General features: G+C 34.9%; 1 protein-coding gene across 2 annotated transcripts in view; it reads left to right on the top strand.

Moving 5' to 3' along the window:
* The window catches only part of CERT1 (ceramide transporter 1), a 105,588-nt gene that overhangs the window by 34,925 nt on the left and 54,074 nt on the right, over window positions 1–16,589 (top strand). For both annotated transcript variants that reach the window (XM_047088029.1, XM_047088021.1), the window contains exon 3: window positions 2,635–2,751. In XM_047088029.1, the coding sequence (XP_046943985.1) occupies window positions 2,635–2,751 (117 nt within the window). The remainder of the gene's footprint in view (window positions 1–2,634; window positions 2,752–16,589) is intronic.

Here is a 16,589-nt window from a genome sequence, read left to right as displayed (position 1 = left end):
GAGACAATATATAAGCTCGGTTGCTTAGACTTCAATTTATTCTCTTTTGGGGGGGGTACTGCCACATTTAAAAAAATTTTTTTTAATGTTTATTTATTTTTGAGAGAGAGAGAGAGAGAGGGTGTGTCTGTGGGGGAAGAGCAGAGAAGGAGACACAGAATCTGAAACAGGCTTCAGGCTCTGTGCTGTCAGTACAGAGCCTGATACAGGGCTCGAACTTGCAAACCACGAGATCATGACCTGAGATGAAAATGGACGCTTAGTTGATGGAGCCCCCAGGCACCTCTAGACTTCAATTTATTCTCTTAAACACATTCTCTTAAGAAGTTCGTAATTTTCTTTATTATATAGATCTAGCTTCCCTCACTTTTTCGCATTTTGGGAATTCTGTGTTCACAGACTATATATTATCTGACAATTGGTGCGTCCCTCTTTTCTACCACCTGCCTGTCAGATTGCTGATGGTAGAACTGGCTAACTGTACATTTTCTGTCAACTACCACCTCTGTGTATAGGTATCAAGATACTGCATCTCATAGTAAGTTTTCGAATTCTTTAATTCCACCTTCTAGATTATCATTTTATTCCATTTCTCTGTAACTCTATTAAAAGCTTGACATTTTTCTGCATTTCTAAACTTTGAAAGAGGGAGACGAGATCATAATTGGTATACTTTGGCAGATTTAGAAATTTGGCAAATCTTAAACACTGACTTCAGATTTTACTAAGTCACTCATATCCAGAGGAAGGCTAGCAGTGAGTTTCTCTTTTCAGGAATATTTTAATTGTGGCATTGTACTCGTTGGAAGATTGTAAGCAAGTTTTGAAGATGTCAAAGAGGGAGGAAAACCATTTGATGGAGAAACTAGTGAATTTTGAACTAATAGGATCTTATTTTCTAAAGCTTTAAGGATGTTAAGCCCAATACAAACTGTAAAACATTTTGAGGAATGGTAGCTGGAAATAGAATGATTGATTGTGAAGTGAAAGTTTAAAAACTTCTGGCCTAGGGGCGCCTGGGTGGCTCAGTCGGTTAAGCATCTGACTTCGGCTCAGGTCATGATCTCACAGTTTGTGAGTTCGAGCCCCACATCGGGCTCTGTGCTGACAGCTTGGAGCCTGGAGCCTGCTTAGATTCTGTGTCTCCCTCTCTCTCTGACCCTCCCCCCTTTCATGCTCTGTCTCTGTCTCAAAAATAAATAAAAATTAAAAAAATAAATAAATAAATAAATAAACATTAAAAAAGTTTTAAAAAAAAAAAAAAAAAAAAACTTCTGGCCTATTTCGAACAGTAGACCTAATCAGTTAAATTATTTACTTGGTTCTTCAGATAGCATGTATTCTTCCCTTCCTCCAAGAAACTTTTTTTAGGAACTGAATTCCATTCTTAAGACTTGAATGTTTGGCATTTCATTAAATTTCCAGTAATCATTGTATTTATGATTGTTAAGTATTTTTTTTTATGTGTTTCTGTATTCTTAATTACTGAAGCAGGGTATGCATTGTCTTGTTTTTTTCTTTTTCTTCTTTCTAGTATATTCTACCTCCCACCACAGTCTGAACTATGATGTCTAGCATATAGTGATTCAGAAAATACTTAATTTATATCCTTTAGCTAGTCAGAACCATGATTTGTTGTATTAATCTTAAAAGAGAAACTGTTTCATAATCTAAAGGACATTGTAGAGTTCAAATGTTTTTCCTAAACAAACACATAAGGTGATAAAAGATTGATACTGTTAAAGGGAGGAAAGAATAAACAAACCTTAGAAATACAATATGTAGATTCTGTTTATCAAATAAGTTAATTATTACATTGGGCAGGGAGAACTTTTTCCCCTCTATAGATAAAATTGTTCACAGGAGAAGAAATTGATTGACTCTCAATACTCTGGTAAAAGAAGAGGTGGTATATGTGATGGGGTCCTGTCATATTTGAATTCATTTACTGGACAAAAGTCAAGGATATAAAATATTCATTTTAAAGAATGTGAAAGACTGAACCAAATAATTGATATTTTTATGAGATGTTTACATTTTGATAGAGACAATCTCCTCTATCTAATAGAGGTCTGATGTAATATTTATTTTATTTTTCTTTTCATTCAAAACTCTCCTGGCTGTTACTATCAAAGATATTTAAAAAGCTAGAAGTTAATTTGAAATACTTGAGGGCAAATGTTAACATTATTTTGTCACAGAATGTGAAAATATTTTATCACATTGAATGAAATACAACTATTCATGATGAGCATTTACTTTTGAATGACAGAGGCAGGGGAAAAAGTAAATATCATCCCTAAAACTTGGCCTATTTTGTGTGTGTGCTTTTGGTGGCATTCCCACTAGTTAAGCTAATTGGAAGCAGTTGATGAAAATATTAGCTCCGTTCTTTTTTTAAATATATTTACGTATCAACTCATTTATAAGAATAGTGAATGAAACTTAGTTTTTGGTAACTATGCTCTTGTTGTGCTCTTTATGTGAGACGTCTTCAAAAAAAGTTATTTGAGTAGAAACAAAAGAATAACAGGCGTCTTGCAACAGCCAGAATGTATATGTTCGTTTTTGCTATAGGGTGTAATACTTCTAAGAATATAACTAGCTTTTCATTTTCTACTGTTTTCTCCACAGCCTCATGATTTTGATGAATGTCGATTTGATATTAGTGTAAATGATAGCGTTTGGTATCTTCGTGCTCAGGATCCAGATCACAGACAACAATGGATAGATGCCATCGAACAGCACAAGGTAGGGTCTCCAATGTTTATCCATCCATGAAGGATTAAGCAAGAGACTGGTAGTAACTCTTTTAAAAAGTTTTTAAATGTAACGTGTTATTGAAAAGTTGAACAATATTTGAGTGGTAAAGATTAAAGCAGTACGGGTGTAAATTTTTTTTAATTTTTTAATTTTTACTTTTGAGAGAGAGAGAGAGAGTGTGTGAGCAGGAGAGGGTCAGAGAGAGACGAAGACACAGAATCTGAAGCAGGCTCCAGGCTCCGAGCTGCCAGCACAGAGCCCGATGCCGGACTCGAACTCACAAACCATGAGATCATGACCTGAGCCGAAGTCAGACGCTTACAGGCGTCCCTATAAATTTTTGAACTAATTTTATTTCTAACACTTGAGTTGTTCTGAAGCAATTTGCTACAACAAATATTTTTATTAATTTTTTGAAGATCTAATTGACTTTGTTAAACAATACATGAGTCGGGTAGCACCCCATCTAGCAAGTTGAGAGGCACCCCAACAAATGTGTTTAATTGTTAATTAAAAAAAATATGCCTTTTTAAAAATAAAACATATTCTTGATTTTTATACTTAGGATTTGCTTCATAGTTAATGCCTCTTTTATGATCTGGATAAAAGGACTTTTGAAATAATATTGGGTATAAAACCCTAATATTTAGAAACTTACATGTTAATTTTTGCAGTCCTCTATAGCTGTTTGGGTAAATTCATAGTGTAAATATTTGTAAATCACTTAATTTTTGTAAATAAGCCATCTAATAATAAACCTTTAGAAAGCCTTTCTTATGTAAATGTATAAGCCACATTGTAATTTAAAGCTGTGAATAATAATTGGTAAGTAGACTAAGTAGATATTAATAAATCTGCAGCATTAGTGAATTCAGTATATTATGATAAAACAAGGAATAGGGAAAGGTATAAATTCACGATGCTATTCCTGAGCGTGACTTAAGAGAACTTTGTGCTTTGCATACTTGTCTGTACTTGTTTATTTGGGTTTCACAGAGTTGTAGTTGAAACACCTGTTTTGGTCACTTAACAGATGCAAAACATGCACACATACAACATGCACACACACATAAACAAGAAGAACCTGTCTGATTTGAGGTACGACAGGCATTCTTTTTGGTATGAATCATGCATTAGCTTTTATTTCTTGATTATTGATTATAAATTTTTCCTGGCATAAAGAAAATTGGCTGTAATGCCCATTTCTTTCCTCTCTGTTTTAGCTTTAGTTGAAAACTGGTTTAAAATTTTGTGTGTTGGGGTGCCTGGCTGGGTCAGTCCAAAGAATCTGCTACTCTTGATCTCGAAGTTGTGAGTGCAAGCCCCAAGTTACGTGTAGAGATCATTTCAAAATAAAATCTTAGGGGCACCTGGGTGGCTCAGTCAGTTGGGCATCCGACTTCTGCTGAGGTCATGATCTCACCATTTGTGAATTCGAGCTCCGTGTCAGGCTCTGTGCTGACAGCTCAGAGCCTGGAACCTGCTTCGGATTCTATGTCTCTTTCTCTCTCTCTGCCCCTCCCTGCCTCCTACTCTGTCTCTCTCTGTCTCTCTCTGTCTCTCTCTGTCTCTCAAAAATAAATAAATGTAAAAAAAATAAAATAAAATCTTAAAATCGTGTGAATGTTGGTTATTATATTATTCAGAAAAGAGTCTAAAAATTGAAAAAATGGCTAATAGTTTTCTATTATATAAAAAAGAGGTGAGCTAAAATCCCAGAATCTGAATGCTTTGAATCCAGGCTGACCTCGATTCAAACACTACATCCTGTGCTGTGTATGACATATGTGACTTTTGGCATGATAATTTACCTCTTCTTGGTGTGTATAAGTAATACATGAAATAATATATGTAAGATTACTTACCAGAGTGGCTGATATATTTTCTCATTTATGACAGTAAAAAAGAAAGGGCTTTATAGAGTGACAACTAAATTTACTAAATTATACCTGTTGTTTTTGACTGAAGTATTCTACATTCAGTGAGACTTGCTAAATGTGTGTGCACATAAAGAGAGTAGCGTGGTTTGTGTATTTAATCAGGGCCAACCCTTTTACTAATGATTAAAGATATCATTTAGTAGAACTAATTTCTATATTTTTAACTGAGATGACTTTTAAAAGCTTAATCAGTTGATTAACTGATTAGTTGATTATAGGGATTTTTGTTTTCTGTTTTAAGCATATCTCATTTTGCTTGTTTTTCTTAGTAAAGCTGAACCTGAATTCTTTGCAGGTTCCCATTTTGTATTTTCTCCACAAGTGAAGAAGGATGCATAAAGCATATATTTCTTCCGTATCATTGATTTCTTTGCATCATTGAACAATGGATAGGTTTAATCTGAGTTTTATTAGTGCAGTGTGACTTAAGCTGAGATAACAGATTTTTGGTGAACTTTAAGTTTTTAGAAAAAAGATTCAGCAGCAAGATTTCAGATACATTATGCAGACTTTTTCTTCCTGATTTCTAAAAATAGTTTATTCATAGACAAGGAGAAATCATTGTTAATTATAATTTTTATTAATAATTATTTAAGTGTAGGGGAGCCTGATGGCTCAGTCGATTAAGCATCGTCCTACCCTTGATTTCAGCTCAGGTCCTGACCTCAGTCAGGGTCGTGAGATCAAGACCCTGTCTGGCTCCACGCTGGGTGTGGTGCCTGCTTAAGATCCTTTCTCTCCCTCTCCCTTTGCCCCTCCCATGCTTGTGCTCTTTCTCTAAAAATAAATAGGAGGGAAAAAATTCAAATGGTATCTCCAAACATAACAGCAAATTTTTTTTGGTTTCTTGTTGTTTTTTTCTGTAGACCAGAAACAGGGAGGTAGTGAGGATATATTTCCTAATTCATTCTTCAGTATTACTAAAGAATATTACATATTGGAACCTAAATTTAGTAATTTTACTATTTTAGCATGTATTGTTATATTGATACTCAAAATTAATATCAAATTGTTAAAGCATGTTGATGATGATAGGAGCTACTACTTATTGAGGATCACCCGAGTATTCATGATTGCATTATGTACTCATGTGCTTTATATTCTCCCTGCTCGTCTGATAGGTGAGGGAAGTGTTGTGTTACAGTAGAGAAGATGGAGGTTTAGATTAAATTTAAGTAACTTGCATGAGACTCTACTACCTTTTAGTTCTTGGATGCTTAGGATTCAATTTTATGTTGATTCTGCTTTCACTCAGTTCCATTGGTAGACTGAGTATTTGGAAATCATTCCCATAAGCTCACCTCCTGCAGATTAGATCCGTTTATCATTTGAGTTCTACTGCCATATATATGCAAGACAAATACGAATTCATCTTTCTGCCCATGGTCTCTCAAAAAGAGCATTGTATTATTTGGTTACTGTTTGAGCAGTGGATTCTGGGGTCTGACAGATATGGGATTGAATCTTGGCACTACTGCTTATACTATATAATAACTGTGTGACCTTGACAAGTTACTTAGTGGAGGAAAGATGACAGTATGCTGTATATATCCCTTCCCCCTCACATCACCCTCCCCACCCGCACAAAAACAAAACAAAATGATCAAGCAAGCAAAGTAGCCTAGTCACGATAAACCAAGAGTACTTCAGAATTGATAAATTCCCATCATTCCAGCTCATTCAGTTCAATTTACAGTTAATTCCTCATTTCACCACCTGCCCTTGTGAGGACACAGAACACTTGGAAGAGTGGGCCTTTTTCTCTTCTGATGTCATCAGATGGCCCTTCATTGCCTTTTCTTGCTATTGGGCCTCTGTTAGGGCTTTCCTGACAGGCTTTAGTAATTTTTAATATCTGGAAGATATTAAAGGTTTCTGTTCCTTCCTTCCCAGGTAGCCCTTTTACTCTTTATAATAACTGTGTATCAATCCATTTCACACACGTGCACACACACACACACACACACATACACACACTCACATACACCAAAAATTCTTACAGGACTTCTTCAGCAATGTGGTGGTGATAGCTAACAGTTTTGAGGATTAATGTGTGTCAGATATGGTGATAAACATTATACACGTTATCTCATTTTACTCTCATAGTCTTGTAAGATTCTTATCCTACTTTTATAGATTAAGAAATTGAAACAAATTGAGTAACTTGTCCAAGGTCAAGTTGCTAATCAGTGAAGGAGCCACAGCATTCAGGTCCAGGTCTGTCTGACCTGAGCACCAGTTTTTTAGCCAACAAGCACATCTGCCATCCTTATAAGTATGTATTTATGTAGAATATATTTTGTTGACTTAAATCATTGGGCTTCTTGAATCACAGTATTCCCATAGTTTTTATATGTTCTTCATATCTCTTGTGTGTATTTTAGACCATAAGCTCCCCTAAAGACTCAAATACACAACTTTGTAGGAATCAGCAAAGCATTGAGCACATAAATTTTCCAGTTGAAACAATTTACAGTATTGTAAAACAAATTTTGTGGGGGAAATTTGGAATTTTTGAAGTTGTTTTTCTTTCATTCTTCATGATTGATCTTAGAATAGAAATCCATTACGTTCTATATTCTCTGCTATTGTTTTGTTCTCCTTGGTATTCATTTCAGAATAACTTGCTTACTAGAAGAAAAGTTTAAGAAAGATGATTCTGTGATTTAAATGCTCTCATTATATTGGAAGTTAGTTGCATAATTCGGTGTGACATTAGACAGTAGCCCCTGTGGAAGAAAGATATTCCTGAGTTCATTCTTATATTCGAAGAATCTACTTCGGTTTAAAGTATACCAAGGGGCATACGTATACCAGACCAGTAATTTTATTTTGCAATAGTGTGGAGTATTATGCAATAGTGTGCAATATTGTGTGGAGTCCATTCATATTCTGCATTTCTTCGTAAGATTTGAGACACTACTAAATAAAATGATTTTTAAAGACAAAGTTTTTTTGTAATTTTTTAATCTCTTGGCCATCTCTCATATTGTCTTGAGGTCAAGTGAGATGGTGTTCATGAAAATTATTTGAAGACTAAAAGCTGTATGAAGGTAAAGATAAGGTGTTATTTTTATTTGGATTAAACATTTTTCTAATATGGATGGTCTATTATCAAAGGGCCTCTGTGAACATTTTCTGCATAATCAGCTTCTCAAAGAAATGTGATCAGCTGTCTGTTGATGGTATTATCTAAAAGAGTCATAGGATTATTCCTAGGATCTTCTACAATTGCAATAAATATGATTTTAACTAAACAGTTTCTTACTGTGAAATGAGTATACTGCCCCACCGTACCACCCCACACCTCAAAAAAACTAGTAGGAAGGCTCCCCTGGCACTAGCAGATTTAAGAATCATATTGAAAAAGTTACGCTTTTTGGCTCAGATAGAGTTTGTTTGTGGTAGTCATGACATTCTTTTATTTCCATAAGGGAAAAACCTTAATAGATCTGAAATGTTGGTGATCAGGGGCCACACAGACTTTTCCCACATTTTGGAAATTATCCAAAACATGAGGAGTCATAGGAAGATACATAGTTAAGCAGGAAGAATCCAAATGGTAATGATTATACAGATGTTCATTTCTGTAGTGGGAATCTGCATGTAGGCAGTTCCATAATTTAATGTTTGCTGATTTATTCCTATGCTTTTGTGAAGGCCCACTAATTCATATCTGAAGTTCTGTTGAATACTTTCAGAAGAAAGGCTTATTCTTAGTCTGAGAAGTTTAGGGATTTCCGAGGAAATTAGATGGAAGACAATTTTTGAAAAGAACTTACACATTTTACTTGAAATGAGATGGAGTATGAAAAAAGTTTCTTACCAAAATGTGCTCATGGTTGAGCCACCTAAATGATACCCAAGACTCCCTTTGAAGATCTCTTAGAAACTGTGTTGCTGTTTGGCATAATTAAATAATATTTCATGTACGGTCTCATGGTCAGCTTGATTTTGGTGCTTTTTCTCTATCTTTAGGAGCAGTTTCTGCTTATTTGAAATTTTACTTTCTTTTGTCTTAAATTTGACATACGCTTATTAGGAAACTATTTAAAAATAGCTAGATGACAGAATACACCTGTTCTTAGCACTTCTTAAATACCAAGGTCATGTAAAGCCATACTATCTCTGCCATATTTAATGAACTATAATAGTGGAAAAAGTTCTTAACAGATACTGGAGATTCTATACTTGTCTGCTTTATAAATGATTATCATATAAACCTAGCTTTGCATTTTGAATCTGATCTACTTGGCAAAGGCTTAAGAGTGCAAATGTAACTTTTTAACGACTATTTTTGGTTTTGTTTTGTTTTTATTTATTTAAGTAATCTCTACACCCAACATGGGGCTTGAACTCATGACCCCAAGGTGAAGAGTTGGACACTTTTCTGAATGAGCCAGTCACGCACCCGTGGTGTATTCTTTATATAAGTAATTTCGTGAGATTGGTGGATTACTAGTTCTCCATTTACCTGTTTGCATCATACCATAGTGATGGAATAAAATGGAATCAAATTTTACTTTTCTCTTAACATTCAAAAGTTTTAATTTTTGAGAGAAGTGCAAATTTAGCAGCTGCTGAAGTAGTCAAAGGTCTGTCATTTTCTTGTATAAGCTGTAGAAAAACCCAAGTGGTTGGTATCACAACTGAACTACAAAGAACTAGCAGAGGAAGTTCCTTATGTCGGGATGCCTGGATGGCTCAGGCAGTTAAGCGTCAGCTCTTGACTTTGGCTCAGGTCATGATCTCACAGTTTGTGAGTTCAAGCCCCACATCGGTCCCTGTGCTGGCTGTACACAAAGGCTGCTTGGGGATTCTCTCTCCCTCTCTCTGCCCCTCCCCCAGTCATGAGCTCTGTTCTCTGTCAAAATGAATAAATAAACTTAAAAAATTTTAAAAAAAAGTTCCTTATGTCTCTGGATTAAGGTCAAGACTTTGGTCAGTTCCTACCAGTGAGTTAATCGCTAAATTGCTTGCAGTGATAATCCATACATGGTTAATGATTTTTTTAACACCTAAATGTAGATACTACCAGCCAGCACTTCTGAGGTTTGAGGTGAAATCAAGGAAAACAAACTACCAACCCTCTTAAATATTCTTAGTGTTCTGGAATAAAAAATAACTTAATTGCCAAGGGCTTTCAGAATAACTTTGTAAGGTTTTGTTACCTAGAATTTTTGAAAGCTGAATTCACCTCAGCTGCCATTTGCAGTTTGCATTTCCATATGATGGAATTCTAAATATTGATTTCTAAATATTCAGTAAAGTATATCATACAGAAAAGAGGGAATGTCATTAGCTTAGAATTTTCAGCCATGCTCTTTTAATTGTGGAAGGTGTTTATATTTTACCTAGATGGTAAAAGAGGAATCAGAGGATTTTACATCAGGGAAAAAAGAAGATATTTAGGCAGCTAATCACATTAACCGTGTAGCTAGTTGAGATCTAGCTTGACAACATTTATGTCAAAAAGACAGGGAGAGCCCTGCAAATCAGTAAGAAGAGTTTACAGTTCAATTTAACAAAAATAGTTGGGGCACCTGGGTGGCTCAGTCAGTGAAGCATCTGACTCTTGATTTCAGCTCAGGTCCTGATCTCAACAATTCATAGATTCAACCCTGCATTGGTTTCTGTGCAGAACCTGCTTGAGCTTTTCTATCTCTGCCCCTTCCCTGCTTGTGTTCTCTCTCTCTCTCTCTCTCTCTCTCTCTCTCTCTCTCTGTCTCTCTCTCTCTCTCTCTCTCTCTGTCTCTCTCTCTCTCTCTCTCTCTCTCTTTCTCTCTCAAAATAAGTAAACTTAAAAAATAATATCCAGGGGCGCCTGGGTGGCGCAGTCGGTTAAGCGTCCGACTTCAGCCAGGTCACGATCTCGCGGTCCGTGAGTTCGAGCCCCGCGTCAGGCTCTGGGCTGATGGCTCGGAGCCTGGAGCCTGTTTCCGATTCTGTGCCTCCCTCTCTCTCTGCCCCTCGCCCGTTCATGCTCTGTCTCTCTCTGTCCCAAAAATAAATAAATAAACGTTGAAAAAAAAAATAAATAATATCCAAAAGACTGGAACTGGCATTTCATAAAACAGGATATTCAAATGGATAATAAACATGTGAAAAGGTCCTCTATGCCATTAGTTATCAGGGAAATGCACATCCGCCAGGCAGGGTGACCTTAAACAACAACAATAATAATAATAAATAAATAAAAAGAAAAAAGGACTTAATACTAAGTGTTGGTGAGGATGTAGAGTAACAGGTGTAAATTGGTGCAGACACTTTGGGAGACTTTTGTAGCATCTGCTAAAGCTGAACATAGTTGTCCAGATCAGATAAATACTGAAAATTTGAAAAGATCCCATAGGTATTGACCATAGGTCCATTCATTTTAATTAAGCTTTTTAAGTTACAGGAAATAAGGTCAACTCATGTTAACCTGGAGAAATGAGAATATTGCCATGAACCAAGAAAAATTAGAATGCCCTGCCTACAAAGAAAATTGGATCTGTATACTTTAACTCTGAGTGCTCTTATTCACAAAACTGTTACTGTCCCATCACCTGTTCCCCACCTATAGTTAATGTAGCTTAGTTTCAGTCTGTTCTTCTCCCTCTTTCATAGTTCCTGTTTATTCATAACTTTTGTTCTCCCATCCTACTCTTAGTTTCTTTTTGTTGGTTTGTCATGACCTTTTCCTGTTTGGCTTCTCTTTGGCTTCAGCTCCTACTCCTAACTGCCCGAATCTCTTGACATTCCTCAAAGTAAATATCTTAAATAAATCTGATTGCCTCTTCACTCTAGGTTTCTAGGAACTGGCCACTCTTGGTCCATTTATAATTAATTGCATATTTACATGTGCTTTGGGTAGGGTGGGATTGATTGGCAGATATACACACATAATATTCTGAAACTGTGATCTATAATTTTGTATGGCATTTACCAAATTTGCAAGTTTTTATAATGCTTGCCACATACTTACTACTAACAATTTACATAAATACTATTAACTTTTCAGCTTTTTCTTCTATCCTTTATTAGTCTCTAATTTGCTTTGAAAATGTTTCTTTAGATAAGAAAGACTAAAGGAGTCAGTTAATATAGAGTTCAGTAACTTCTATATCATTACTGTAGAAAATATTAAAATGAGACTTTATGCTACAAAAGTTATTTTTTACAGTGTTTCAATATTATATTTGAATTTTTATTTAATCAGGAGGGAAGATTTCTGACAGTTACCAAGACAGATTGGATTCTGTTCTTTCTGTGTTTGATGTAGAAAAGTAATAGTGGGTGGCATGGCTCACGCATATTGACATCAGTGAAAACTTCTCTGATTTTACTTGCTGAATATATTGGACATTATCTGGGAGAAAATATTTCTTAAAAAATCAAAGAACACAAAACTGCTCTTTTCATTAAATAAATCCTTTTAGCTAATAGCCTAAAAAAGATTTGCTTATGTTGTCATCTTTATTGTCTGGTAAATATTCTGGGTTGGTTTGGAATTGAAGGATGAAGTATAGCTTTGGGTTAGAAACAATAAGAATAGGTAGCAAAGTAAATGAATATCCTAGCTGAAAACATTTTTGTCAGTGTTTAGTCACAGAACGTCCATGTCCTTGACAGACCAAGTATGATCATTGGTAGGAATGCTTTTATCACTGTTCATTTTCTAGTCCCTTTTTCTTTTCAGACGCATCCCTTTGGTCTGTAGAGGGATAAAGGAGTAATTATGTACTGTCATCATTTAATTCAAGTCTTTAAAAATCATTCCTGAGAATAGTTCTGTTGATTAGATTTTATTGTCCCACTCTGGTTTTTAAAAGTAATACTTAATCATTATAAGGAAAAAAAAATACAAAACTACCTTCTATGTTTACATCCCATGCCCTCACCAAAGCCTTACGGAGATAAAGTTTCTATCCTGTTTTCCTTTCCATCTAGTACAATTTTCTTCTTACAATATAGCTTTGTTAGTGTTTTAATGTACTGTAATTTTAGTATATATTTCATATTATTAAGCCTCTAGATTTTTTTGGTTTTTGCATTTAGTATTTACTGCCTTCCTACATAAAGCATTTTTCTGCAGGTTAGTTGTGTTTTTATAATAGTTTCTGAGAGGTAGAATTGCTAGGTTTAAGGATATGAGCACTTTTGATATCTGTTGTCAAAAGTGCTTTCAGAAAGGATTGCACTAATGTACATTCCATGTGTAGAATTCATGGGTATTCATTTCACTGCAACTTTACCAGTATTATTAGTTTTTTGACCCTTTTTAAATGAGATACATTAAAAATGTGTTCTGTGACTTTATTTTTTGTGTTTATTTTTGTAGAAGTGATACTTGATTACTATAAATACTTCAAACAATATGGACAATACTGAAAACTACAAAAAAGAAAATGAATATTTAGGCCATTTAGAAATGACCACTATTCATTCTTCAGATACTTCCTTTGCATGTACAGACTTACATTTGTACTTAAATGATAATATACTGTTTTGTTGCTTTTCCTCCACCCAGGAATAAGTTATGTGTATTTTTTCGTGTTTGATATAGATCTAGATTTCTCCCTTAACCCCTAAGAAAGGAATGCATACCTTCTTTAGAAAATTTAGGCCAAAGTTTCAGAATAATAAAGAACATTCATTTGCTTACCATTGTTTTATGTGAATGTATTTCTTTCAGGATCTTTGCAGAGAATTTATGGTTCAGTTTCCTTGGCTAACTATACTCTTAACATTTCAGTAAACCTGCAAATACTTACTAAACATTGAAAATCTGCTTTTTTCTCTTACTGGGACATTTAAGGGAGCTTCAAAAAGTCATTTTGCCACTGTCATCTCTTTGCACTTAGAGAAAAAAAAATAGAATTATGACTTCTATATCCTGTGCCTGTGGAACTTCCTTCTGAAAGAAGATATGCAATGACCCTGTTTTCTAGGGCAAACTATAAAATAAGAAAGTTAAAGAGTAGTATTGATAAGTTTGTTACATCTGCTGCTAGCTTCTTTTTTTATTTATTATATTTATTCTCCCCTGTTAAGTGTTTTTGGAGTAGAGATATAAAGGAATATCATTCCTGTGTGAGGGGGGTGAAGAAGAAATATATTAGTTAACATTTATCAAGCACTTATGATATAATATAAATACTATAAAGTATTATTAAAGATTTTTTCATTGTGAAGCACACTTATTTCCTTGTCTATTAATTCAGGTTCCACTATTTCAAAACGGGTGATATCTCCTTACGACAAAGATATGCTAGAACAAAAGACTCCATTACAGCAATTCTGATATAACACATTTTAAATAATGGCCAGTAAATGCTTATGGATACTGATAGTAGTTTAGAGTAATTCTATTTCTCCCTCTAACATTGCCTTATAGGCAATGTATGGACTTGATCTTATGGAAATAGGAAGCCAAATAGGATTTAAAACAGGAAGTAAAGAATCAGACATCTATTTTTAAAGGACTACTCTGGTTATACTAGAAAGGATTTTAAGAGGAACAAGACTTGAAAGTAGTTAGAAAGCTGGAGAATTTATCCAAATGAGTCACTCATTGACCAGAACTAGGGAATAGCAATAGGAAAATAGAAAAAGGGATACATTTGAAAGAAGTAGAAGCAAAGTCTCTGGATATTGAGGCAATATAGCTTATAAGTAACATCATGGGCTTTTGAACCTGGAATTAAATCCTGGCTCCCATTTGTGTGATTCTGAAGACAATAAATAAAATCACCTGTAAAATGAGTATACTAATAATACCTATTTCACATAGGCTATGGAAAGAATTAAATGAGATAATGCACTTAAAGTGTTAGCATCATGCCTGGTACAAAGTAAGTATCTTAAATATTAGCTTTTACTGTTTTTGTTACAATTTATCCAAGGTGGCTCTCTGGAATTAATATCTAAAACATGCATTTTTTAGAAAGTTACTCAACTCTCATCAGCCCTCCTCTGAAAGAAAAACAAAAAAGATCTCTCTATCCCTTGGTACTTGTTTTCTAAAACTAGAGTGGAAAAATTATTTAACAGACTTCATTTATACAGCTTCATTTGATAGCTATCTAGTTATTTCTCACCTCCATTTTAATGTCACTGAGAAAAAAAGACAGTTGGACCTCCAGATTCCCTTAAAGGAAGGAGAAAAAAAATTTTTTAAGATAAGTCTGAATTTCAGAGTGTCACAATTGTTTAGAATCATCTTTTGCATCACTGGTTGTGTCAACAGCTTTTGCTACAGAGGAAGTACTTTGTACCTTACTAATTTCCCCTTTAGCTATAAGGATGTGTTATGGAATCTAAAGCCTGAAATTCTAAGTGCAAGAAAGGAAGTTCTAAAGTCAAGAAGAGAGTGTTGTTACCCTCTATTTCTATAGTACCATATTGTATTTGGGCATTTTGGGGGATTGTAATAGGCAGTGTCTTATTTTCTTCTGTTCCTCTAACATTCTTTTTAACACTTAACTAGGGCATGTGATAAGGCCCTGGTTAACTCCTCCAGTCTGATTTCAGTACAACCCTTTGCATGTTTAGATATTTCTGTAAACGAAAGCTCATCTCATGTTCCAGCAGAAGAAAATGCAAAATAAATAACCAGGTTCCATAAATGACCTTCAAATCATTTACTTGATACTGATTTTTATTTTTTTGAGTTCATTTATTTATTTTTGAGGGAGAGAGAGCATGAGCAGGGGAGGGACAGAGAGAGAGAGAGAGAGAGAGAGAGAGAGAGAGAGAGAGAGAGAGAAATCCCAAGCAGGTTCCACACTGCCAGTGCAGAGCCTGATGCAGGGCTTGAACTCACTAACCACTCACTACCCGTGAAATCATGACCTGAGCTGAAACCAAGATTCAGACACTTAACTGACTGAGCCACCTAGGCACCCTTGATATTGGTTTTTAAATTATGATACAAGAATGGCTAGGATCTGAAAAGAAAAAAGTCTATAGGACTAATCTGAGCAGATGTTCTATTTTCCAGTATTATTTGAGAAAAATATCTTGAGAGTAAGCAAATAGTATTTAGTGGAGGGCTGCTAGGATTTAGGCAGCCAGAATATGTTAAAAATCCTCTGTGGTATCATTTTCTTCATATATTTTAAAATTTCTTTGATTCATGAAGTGCTACAATTCCTGGAAATCAGGGTGGGTTGAACCTCTCTTTATCTGGTACATTAAATTGATGAATTGTGTTACATCTTTCCATCTGGTTCAACAAAAAGGAATTACAGTTGGCCTTACATTTGGCCTCCACTGCATATGTACATTTTTAGCCTAAGTTTTGGTATTTAGGTTTGGCACAGAGAATTATGATCCTAGACTACTCATATCATTTTAAACATTAGAAAATTAAGCCCAAGAAAGTAGTAACTGATTGTGTAGTTGTCTAGTGGTTACAGTGATGCTAGAGCCTTGTCTTCTCTTATCCTGTGTTCTTGTTACTCTGGAGGCCGCTGCTGTTTCAGGGGGGTCCATCAGTGTTTGAAAGTCTAAATGGATGAGATTTTAATATTTACGGACATGAAATTGTTCTGCCAAATTTTCTTATCTCAAATAATATGTTTATGTTGACTTAGACAAGAATAAAACTGTTTCCACTGCAACTTAAATGATATTTTAAATCACAGTCCTTTTGGTTAAATAGTGTGTTGCTTCTCGTGGTTTGCTTTAAAATAGTATTGAAGGTAGATGTGTGGATGTTTATAGCATAGCAAGCTTACTTGGTTTTACTATGGGTTTCAGAATTTTAATTTCTAGAAAATGCTCCATTGTTTTTATATTAATCTTGTATATTCTCTCCGTAATTAAAATGGAAAGAGACAGTGTTGTTGGAGTTAGGGGGAACTTTGACACTAATAACTAGATGGTTTTTGACACCATGAG

This window comes from Lynx rufus, unplaced genomic scaffold, assembly GCF_022079265.1.
Source record: "Lynx rufus isolate CCGP_SWC_20201006 ecotype Redwood Valley unplaced genomic scaffold, mLynRuf1.p SCAF_1, whole genome shotgun sequence".
Lineage (NCBI taxonomy): Eukaryota > Metazoa > Chordata > Mammalia > Carnivora > Felidae > Lynx > Lynx rufus.
Note: the sequence above shows the minus strand (reverse complement) of the source record. Positions and strands in the feature narration are given on the sequence as shown.